Source organism: Mus pahari, chromosome 21, assembly GCF_900095145.1.
Source record: "Mus pahari chromosome 21, PAHARI_EIJ_v1.1, whole genome shotgun sequence".
Classification (NCBI taxonomy): Eukaryota; Metazoa; Chordata; class Mammalia; order Rodentia; family Muridae; genus Mus; species Mus pahari.
This window is the reverse complement of record NC_034610.1, coordinates 41,628,468-41,639,043: the sequence shown is the minus strand read 5'-3', so window position 1 is coordinate 41,639,043 and position 10,576 is coordinate 41,628,468. Positions and strand designations below refer to the sequence as shown.

Sequence of the window (10,576 nt, the reverse complement as noted above, 5' to 3'; positions counted from 1 at the left end):
CAAAATTAATAAGAAGATTCAATGCAATCTCTATCAAAATGACACATGATATTCATCCTATAACTAGAGAAAAAAAGTCCTAAAGTTCATATGGAAGCACAAATTCACATCATAGTTCATCACCAAAGGAAGTCAGGGAAGGAAGTCATGTAGGGCAGGAACCTGGAAACAGGAGCCTGCAGAAAGGCCATGGAGAGATGCAGCTTCCCCATGTGCTCCTCATGGCTTTCTCAATCTGCTTCCTTACAGAATCCAGGACCACCAGCCCAGGGGCAGCACCACAGATAATAGACTTGGCTCCCCCGCCCCAATCAATTAATTACTAATTAAGAAAATGCTCTGAGGTCAGGAAAACAGGAGAGCTGCCCCTGCCCCTCACTGGCTGCAAGACTCAGAAGGGCAGGCCTTGTACCTCGACTGGGCAGCACAGTACAGCTAGCCCTGCTGGCATGGGTACGCGTGAGCCAGCCCCTGAGGGCACGCGAGCAGAGAGCTGGCTCTGGCTTTGGGTGAGCTAGCTGGGGCAGAGTTGGAGAGCTGGTGGGCTGGCCAGCTCAACTACCTCCCAGGCCCAAATCCAGGGCTTTGAGTTGCCTGCCCCCCAGCATCCACTCCATCTAGGAACTGCCGAAGCCCGTAAAAGGGCCGGTCCTGCAGATCCAAAGCTGTTGCCCATGACACGGGGCAACAATAGGATATCCAAGAAGAGTCCCGGTGAGGATCCAGTATTGATATTGTAGTAGAAGCCAGAGACTTGGGACCAGACCAATGATCCATTGTGGTGAACATTAGCAAGTGCAGACATGTGAACAAAAGGGTCTACTGTGGGACACACTGTCACACAATGCAGCTTCCACAACCAGATTTTTTTTTTTCTTCTGGGGTGGGGAGGTTGCAAAGGCCAAAGGCAGGTATGAAGGGATGAGGAAAAGAGGGGAATTGGCTGCATGATGTAAAATTCACAAAAGAATCAGTAAAAAATTAAATAGAAAGAGAAAAAAAAGGTGCCCACAGTCTTGTGCTCAGCCCTGACTTATCAAGGCACTTTCTTAATTGAGGTTCTCAACTCGTTGATGACTTTAGCATGTGTCTAGTTGACAAAAGTAGCCAGGACAACATGAAAGAAGAGGAGAGCTATGCAGGGAGAGGAAACAATCTAAAAGCAGGCAAAAACGACCGAGAGATGGTAGCAGGGGACAGGAAGACAAACATTACAGGTTTTCTTTCACATGTGTGAAAAGTGTGTGTGTGCGTGTGTGTGTCTGCGCGCGTGTGCGTGTGCGTGCATGCGTGTGTGTGTTGCGCGCGCGTGTGCTTGCGTGCGTGCGTGTATGTGCATGTGCGTGTGTGCGTGCATGCGTGTGTGCGCGTGTGTGTGAGTGCGTGTGTGTGTGTGTGTGTGTGTGTGTGTGTGAAAGTAGAAGAACTAAAGGAACCGATAGAAGAGGAGAGCGGTGGTGAGTATGAGCACAGCACAGTAATTCACATACATGAAAGTGGCCTCGTGAACCCCCTCGTTCTGTACACTAAAAAAACAAAAAATGAAAATATCAATCGCAAGACAATGGATAGTAGTTTGCCTAGACTGAGCTAGATAAGCCATATTATTAAAGTTAACTTTATGTGCTTGTTTTTCAATTTGGCTATAGCAAAATATACATACATATATAAAAAATAAAAAATTACATACATAGATCATAATTCTGTTTCTATTGGATAATGTTTGTCTATACTCTGCAGTTACATAAATGAATAAAGCTTGTCTTAGTAGTTATATGACTATTATCACTGTACAGTTTCTTTTTTTAAAGTCAACGGCATACCTTATGTTACTTTGTAACTTTCCATACTGGCACACTATTGCAAGTGCTCCTTGATAATAAACACTTCTGGACTATTTACAGAAACTTCATTCCTTGTCTTTCCAGGTCAAGGTTCCACATTGTTTACATTGTATTTCTAAGGACACAGCAAACTTTTGAGTAAAAACTGAATGTCTAGGATTTGAATGTGAACAATAATTTTTCATGTTTTCTTTCATTAAACTTTTCCTTTGAGCTGGGAATGATGGCTTAAGTCCTAGCATCCTGGAGGCAGATGCAGGTGGATCTTATAATTCCAAAGCCTGCTTGCTGGTCTACATGGCAAGTGCCAGATTAGCCAGGGCTACATAGTGAGATGGTATCTAAAACATAAAAAAAAAAAAATTTTTTTTTTGAATTACAACTACTTTTTGGGTGGATTAATATGAAGTTTATTATTCCTTCTATATACTCACTGCAGAGTATGTACAAATAGCCTATTTTTAAAAGAGTAAGTCATTTACTTATTATTTATTTATATGTCTTTTTTGAGACAAAGGATCATATAGACTAGACTGACCTCTCTTTGCCTTGCTCTTGAGATTGACCTTGGATGTCTAACCCCCCTGTTTCCACCCACTTAGTGCTGGGCTTACATGTATGTATGGCTATGGCCCAGCAGAGTAATATGTTTCAGTGTAACAGTTTTTACTTACTAAGTTCAAGTCATTTATTTTATTTTATTTTCTCTTGCTCAGAGTCCGGGGAAATTGCCTCATTGTAACTGAAGTGATTCTACTGAAGTGTGGGTGGTCTTGCAGCGTGACCTTGCTTGGGGAAATTGGTAAGTATGGTATTTGTTTTAACATTACGTTTTTGTACTATGTATATTTTAAAAGACATAAACTATAATTTTTCAGTTCCTACCCGAGAGGACAAAAACAGGCCTCGAAGGATCTTACAGCCCTTACTCAGAAGATTTTTCAGGTTTGCCAACAGTTACAGGACAGCTAACCACTCAGGTTCACATTCACAGGGCAGACCTTGACCCTGTAGGGCAACCAGGCCACTGCTTGGGGAGAGCATGGACCCAGCATAGCTTAGGGGACCTGGCTACTCCCACATCCCCTGAAAACAGGTCTTCCTGTCTATCACAGGTTTAGCTTCTCACAGATTGTCCTTGACTTCCCCAAGGCCTCCACCAGTCTCCACCCACCTTCCCAATCTCCTCTCCCCCTCTCCCTTCTCCCTCTTCCGCCCCGCCCCGCTCCCCACTCCTTCCCCCACCCTGCCCCTCTCCCTCCTCAGTCCCTCCCCCTCCTCTTCCCCCTCCCTACTCACTCCCCTCCCCTTCTCCCTCTCTCCCTCCTGGTTTCTGCACAAGGTCAACTTTCTTGCTCAATGAACGTCCATTTTGAGACTCTGTCTGACCTGGCCTTTTCCAGCCCCACCCAGATGGTTCATTCTCTACCTGTACCACCTTAAATTTCCAAGGGAGATTTGATTGGTCCAAATGATCAGTTTCACCACTGTTGTGGAGTAGCTGGTGTTTGATGAGGTTGACAAAGACTAGGCCACATTTGTGAGTGGGGAGTGGGGAGTGGGGGGTGGGGGGGAGTGGGTGAAACTCACTAAGCTGACCTGGAGTTCACAGAGATCTTCCTGCCTCCACGGTGAAGGTCACCAGTGACTTGACACTCGTAATTAATTGGGGGTGGGAAGAGAAATTTCCCTCATGATTACATTTGCAGTTCCTATAAAATAATTTAGGTTGAGTTTCTTTTTCAAAACTCTGGGTAGGGCAAGTAGATACGATGGAAATAAAAAGAACTTGAATAATTTGAATGGTCAATGAAATGTAGGAAACAATGAAGAGAACCAAATGCATTCCGCTCAAGATCTAGAATCAAAATCGGTAGAACTGGCCTTGAAGAACGAAGGTGTTTGCAAATTGATTCTTTTTTTACTTTTTTTTTTTTGTCTTAAGCCTCATGCTCTGCATACAGAACCCATGTGAATTTCTGTTTTCCTAGGAGACCTCAGAATTTAGCACGCTGGGGGCGCTTTTTCTCTCGTTGGCAGGAAATGAAGATGCATTAGGCTGTGGGTCCTGACTTAGTAGGACGAGCGAGGTAATGCTACTTTGTGTCTGCATTCCTAGAAACCTGCCTCCAGCTTTGGCGTTGGCGCGGGTTTCCTCCTCCTAGGCGTGTCCCGGGAGAATGGGCGGCCCCTTTCCAGACAGCACTTAGACTTATTTGCCCCCCACGCCTCTCCTTGTCCCCTCCCTCCTCCACTGCAGCCTTTCTCTGAGCCCGGGCCACTTCCTTCTTCTGCTAGTTCCTCCCCAGGGCGCGGAAGCCGAGTACAGGGTTCAGACCCACGCGGCAGCAGCTCTTCCGTGAAGAAGGAAGCAATCGGAGAGGTGAGCTAGTCCCGGAAGGCGCTGGACCCTACGTCTGGGGAGGCTGAGCCCCGGGTGGATGATGAGGACCCCGGGGTGCGGAGGTGCAGCTAGAGGGGCCTTGGACACGCGCCCCCTGTACCCCACTCGCGGGAACCCCACTCGGCCAGCACACTTCCGCACTGGGCTCACGTGACATTTTGCCGGCCGGGGGCGGACCGGGAGAGGTGCAGCCCCAATCGATGTTTGCAGCGGTGCTTGGTTGGGTGGGGGACAGGGGGTTGAGGTTACGGGGTGCGGAAAGGCTGGAGGGGATCCCGGGGAAATGAAGTGGGGTCGTGACATTGCTCTCTGCAGTGCGGAGGGCCGGTGAGGGAGGGAACGCGGGACTGGTGGGGGCTCCCGGGCTGTGCCTTCGGGTGCGCTGGCGGTGGGGGACCGAGGGAGGGTGAGTTGCGAAGACAAAGGCCTCCGGGACGAAGGGCTCGCGGTCCCGGACTCTGCAGCTCTAATGCGGTTCAGGGGTGAGGGAGTGGTGGTACACACAGACCTCAGAATTTGGGGATCCATATTTGTCAAGACCCCAAACTTGTAGGAGGGATGGCCAAATATGGAGTCTGCTGGAGCCAGCGAATAGGGAGGACGGTGAGCCTTTGACCCGCGCCAGCTGTTAGTGATAGAAGCGAGGCTGGAAGACCGCCCAGCTCGCGTGTAAAGTTGGCTGCGGGTTCCCGGGCAGGCGGCTCCAGAAGGCTTTATTTCCGTGGCCTATTGCCTCTAGAGTTTTAAAACATAACTAGAGAAGGCTCCTGACATTCCTTTCCAAATGTGTATCGATGGAGCTTTCTCGCATGTGCCACAGCGCCTCTCTTTGTGAGACCCACTCAGACAGCCTAATTAGAGTCTGTGACAATTAGACAGTCCCGGCTAACATCTGCCGCTGCCAGTCTTCTGGCCCAGCCTCTGACAGACTCTTTTTCTAAGGCTTGCTCTACTTATGACCTCTCATTGATCTCGATCTCTCGCCAGTCGAAGGTTTTTCTCCGGCTTTTAGACTGCCGTGGGTCTTCCGAAGATTGTATAATGTGAATGTTTTCTTCTCTTTTCCCCTCCCATAATAAGTGACTAAAACCTACCGAGTTGGGTATGCAGTAGCAAACCTATTATTTTCCTATTCATAAGGGTCCAGACTTGCGAGCCTGTTCTTGCTTTGTAAATGATCCGCCTTAGTAAGCACTCAGTATATGATATTACGTAAGGATACACTATTACTTTAGGTTCATTTGCATAACAGTCAAAGAATGGGAAGAACTGGCAAGATGGTGTGTTGGGAACATGGCTTATATGGCATTAACCCTTGTGAGCTTGTTTCATTCTCAATAAAATGAGATAAGTACTTCCGTAGTGTTCTTAGAATTTCATGAATTAGAGTAAAGGCTAAGCCTGATGACCAGATTTTGATCCCTGTGACCCAAATGGGAAAGCCCACAAGTTGTGTCTGACCTTCACATTCACACCCTCCCCCAAATAAATACATATTAAAAAAAGATTTTTACAAAAGAAATTATGAATTAACTCGGCTAAGGAACCTGGCGTGTAATTTCTAGGGTTACAATCATAGGTTCTCCCACACCCCACATTTGTATGTAGGTTCTGGGGCTCACACTCAGTCATCTCATGCATCTCATGTAAAGCAAGAGTCTTACCAACTGAGTCATCCCCCTGCCTCCCAATCTGCATTTCTGTTATATCTGTCCATCCTAACCAATAGAACAATACCAAACACGTAGACTACGTATATAAATATATTATGAGGATTCTAGTGTTTTGTTACTTGCTTTTAAATAATGTGTTGTTAAGCCAACTGTTTGGATCACTATTCTTTAGCATGTAAGTAATAGAAAATGCACACACTACACGTTATAAACAGGGAAAATATCATTGGTTCATAAAATCAGAAGTTTCAGGGTCAGGGACAGGCTGAGTCATTTTTATGCCTAGATTTTCTTTCTACGGGATTTCCCAGCTGGGTTTTCCCATAGGGTCTCCATTTACATGAGGGTTGGAAATGCGCATGTTAGAAACAGTGGAAAGGGTGCTATTTACTAGTAGCCTAGCAAAATCTTGAGACTGAACTTAACTGTTTTGAATGAGAGCCCTTGTTCTCAGACCTCCACTTGTGTATCCCCACTCCCAAATAAATACATTTTTATATGAATTGATTCATATTAGGATCGTGATGCCTTTAATGTGCCCTGCCGACTCTGGGTCACTTCCGGAGCTGAGGATCATGCTCTGTCCACATGCACAGGGAAGTGCTGTAGCTAATTAAGACTCAGGGTGCTGGTACCAGAGTAGGAAAGCAGTTCTGGCTGCACCAGGCAGCAGCTGGTCACCGCTGACACAGACAGGCTTATTCCCACCACTATCCTCTGGGGATAGCTTAGCTCTTTAGTGTCACTTTTAAACTGTGCCTTGCAATTACATAATTATGCTCTCACAAACACAAAGGTCCCCAGTATAGTTGGACAGCATGATTTATAGTAAGTGTCAGAGTTGCATTTAATTGAAGACTTCGCATTTGACTAGAATGTCGGTCCCTTCAATTATAATAGTCATGCAAATCAGAGCAGGTGGTCGTGGCACTTTTCATTATTAGCCGATCAAAAACCCGGTGTCCCAATCAATACCGCTGAGGCAGATTGGTATACAGTCATAGATGTCACTCTTATCTTAAAAGCTACCAGGAGTTAGTAATAATCCATCTGGATGAAGTTGTTTCTTCCAAGTCACCAGAGCTCCACCTTTTAGTTCATTATTCAACCTGCTTTCCTGTGAAAGCAGATTGAATTTATGCCTCTGTGGCCCAGCTCACACATGCTAGTCTCTGCTGGTTCCATCCCCCCATCCATTTGCTAGTTCTTGTTAGTTAATGAAACGGCATCTGTTTAACCTCTCCTCTTGGTGCCAGGCATGATAAGTCAGATCCCCATGGAGAGAAACTTGGAAAGCCCATGCAAATGATCCAGGCATACAGTGCTAGGGGAACAGCCAGTAGAGGGCTCTCCACAGGTTAGGGATGCTCTATGGAAGTACATCCAAGCTGGGGATGGCTTATGAGACATAGAAGTGGGGAATGGCAATAAGTTGAGCAGAAGAAAGAAAGCGGAGAAGGTTGGCAGTGTCGCCAGCAATATTTGATGGAGACGCATGTAGCTGTGGCTTAGCATTCATGTGTAGAACAGAGGTCAGAATCTGGCTGACGGAAGGCATAGCAAGCCACGCAGGACTCGGAAAGACTTAGCAGGTTCAGTTCTTATTCTGGACTCTTCTTGATGGGACCATGAATGGGCCTCATTACAAGCTATGCAACACAGTCAGTTTTTCATGGGCAGAATCCAGAGAAGGCTGTAATGCCCCTGTATGGGAAATGGACGACAGCATTGCACTGACCTGAGGGTATTCAGGTGGCCTTGGTATGCGTCTGTACCACCTTTAAACCTAAGGGTCCTGAGGAGCAAGGAGCGTAGTTTATCTTGGCATCTCTACCTCCTAGTTCAGGACCTACCTCAGCTGTGCCTTGTGCTTACTCTGTCTACAAAATATTCCATTTTACTCTTGCCATCATCTACTTGATCTACCTTCCCCATGGTCTCCAAGGAGGGGGCCTGCCTGTTCTGCCTTGGACCCACCATCCAGGGAGTGCTCGCCACATTGCTTTTCACTGGAGGCCTTTCTCTGCCTTGAGCATGGATCCTGTGAGCTTTTGCACTTTGGGTGTTTAGCATAGCTCTGTCACAAGCTGTGCATGGAGTAATACCATTGTGAGGGCAGAGGCCATTTCCTCCCTAGTAGCCAGTAGGTCACAGGAGTGGAACAACATAGAGGGAGGTTCCATAAGTAGAAGGAAAGCAGAGTTATATTAGTGCACTATAGTTCATACTAGTAGGACTTAGGCATGGTCAATATAGTGACACACGCTGCTTGAAAAAGCAAAAGGACCCTTGGGTTGCTGCTGCCTGCCCAGTGGAGTGCAGAATGGCTGTCATATAGACTTCTTTTCTCTTCCAGTCAGCAATGAATGTGGAACATGAAGTTAACCTCCTAGTGGAGGAGATTCATCGCCTGGGTTCCAAAAGTGAGTACTCTAACGCAGAATGTTTCTTCTGAGTGTACCGCAAGACCAGTATTCCAGAGAGGCCACTTAGGACCGAGGACAGTGACTCAGTTGCCCACATTTGAGGTGGTAACTGCTCTTAGCCATCAAAGGATGTCTGAGGCACAGGGCTATTGGGGTATCAGGTTTCTGAGGCAGAGAACAGTTGAGATGTTTTGTTATTTATTTATTTATTTATTTATTTGAAAAATCATAGAGCTTATGTTTTTTTTTGTTTGCATTAAAACCTGGTGTTTGATTTATATTTGAAATGGTTTGTTGTTGTTAAAATCATGGTTTTCCGATTTCTTTTTGCTACCAATTTATGAATTAATAAGTGATTAGAGATTTAGATTGAGTCTAATCAAACTTAAAAAATAATTGTCCTATTAGTCAGGCCCCTCTAGAGAAATAAAATTTATAGAATGAATCTACATATATATAGAAATGGATTTATTAGAATGGCTTCAGGCTGTGGTCCACTAGTCAAACAAATGGCTGTCTACCAGTGGAAGGTCCAGATATCCCGTAGTTCAGTCCACAAGGCTGGTTTGCCTCAGTTGGTCTTCAGTATATGCCAGAATCCCAAAGAAGGGGGCTCTAACGCCAGCGAAGGAATGGACTTGCCAGCAAGAACAAGTAGGCAAAGAGAGAGCTCTCTTCTGCCATGTCCTTTATATTGGCCGTCACCAGAAGGTGTGGCCTGGATTAAAGGTGGATCCCCCCATTTTAAAAGAGCTCGGTTAAAAGTGGGTCTTCCCACTTCAAATGATTTAATTAGGGGGAAAAAAAAAATCCCTCACGGTGTATCCAGCTGCTTAAGTTTTAAAGTTAATTCTAGATATCAAGTTGACAACCAAGAGAAGCCATCACAGTTATCTTCATTTTCTCTAAGTTCTTGAGATGGGTACAATGCTAAACATAAAGGTAAAATAAACCAACGTTTACATTTTGTTTCTCTTTTCGGTGTCTTTGTCTTTAGTGCCCAAGAGGCTATTGTGATGACGGCAATGTGTAAAACTAGTCTGTCCGCGTCTTTCTCCTAAGTTGTGCTGAGGTGGCTGTCCTCGAAGCAGGAAGTATTGCTACCTTTGAGTTGCACAAGGACAGGAGAACACAGTAATGTAAGATCGATGGACATATTCAGCAGCAACTGGAATAATGAGATTCAAAGTTTTAAAATGATCATGTAAATGAAAACGAATGTTTCAGAGTATCTTATAAACTAACACAGCACCCTTGTAATCTCAATACTTGGGAGGTAGAGGCAAGAGGATCATGAGCTGAAGGCTAGCCTGACCTGTACTGTGAGAAAAAAAAAGTTACACCATTATGACTTAATTCTTCTTAGAGTTGTTTGTTTGTAAATTACAATTTATTTATTTATTTATTTTTTACAATAGTAGGATAGACACGCTTTAGAAATTCTATGAAGCTGTTTATTCTTGGTGTCTTTTGTATTCATGTTCCTCCTTTCCTGTGTATCTGTGCAAGGCTGTGTTTGTGCCTGTAGAAGCCAAAGGGTTAATCTCTGTGCCATTCCTTGGGACTCTTGGGAGATGTTTTTGGAGACAAAGTCTCTCACTGGGGTGCGGGCTCATCAAATAGACTGACTATAAGCTGAGTGGCCAGTGAGCCCCAGGATCTTCCTGTCCTTACATCCTCTCACTGTGCACTCCCAACCCCTTTCCAACTTGGGTTCTGCTGACTGAATTCATGGCTCCATGCTTGCCTGCCTTGTGCTTTCTCCATTCAGCTGTCTCCTCAGATCTGGGTTTTCTTCTCTTGCGGTCTAGCAGTGGTAAAGCAAGATTCTTTTGTTTGTTGTTGTTTTGAGACTAGCCCTGGCTGTCCTGGAACTCACTCTGTAGACCAGGCTGGCCTTGAACTCAGAAATCCTCCTGCCTCTGCCTCCCAAGTGCTTGGATTAAAGGCGTGCACCACCACTGCCCGGCTGTAAAGCAAGATATTTAATACTAGGACATATCTCCTATTTTTTTGTAGCTCAGGCATTTTATAAGGTCTTGCAGGCTCCGGTTCAGGTGCTGGCTGGCTTCAGTCCTTTCTGGAGGGATCGGAGGATACTTAGTTCCTTTCCTTCTAGCTTCTTCACTTTAGAATGGAGCGGCCTGCATTCCTTGGCTCACGGCTCTCCTTCTCTGTCTTCCTCACACTGCCTTACTCTGCCTTGCTCTTGCATTCTTTTTTTTTTTT

General features: G+C 45.6%; 1 protein-coding gene across 1 annotated transcript in view; it reads left to right on the top strand.

The window, feature by feature from the left end:
* Window positions 1-4,000: 4,000 nt before the first annotated feature.
* Abracl (ABRA C-terminal like) overlaps window positions 4,001-10,576 on the top strand; it is an 11,818-nt gene continuing 5,242 nt past the window's right edge. Inside the window, exons 1-2 of the mRNA XM_021221520.2 lie at window positions 4,001-4,227; window positions 8,278-8,344. Of these exons, the coding sequence (XP_021077179.1) occupies window positions 8,284-8,344 (61 nt within the window). The 5' untranslated portion in view covers window positions 4,001-4,227; window positions 8,278-8,283. The remainder of the gene's footprint in view (window positions 4,228-8,277; window positions 8,345-10,576) is intronic.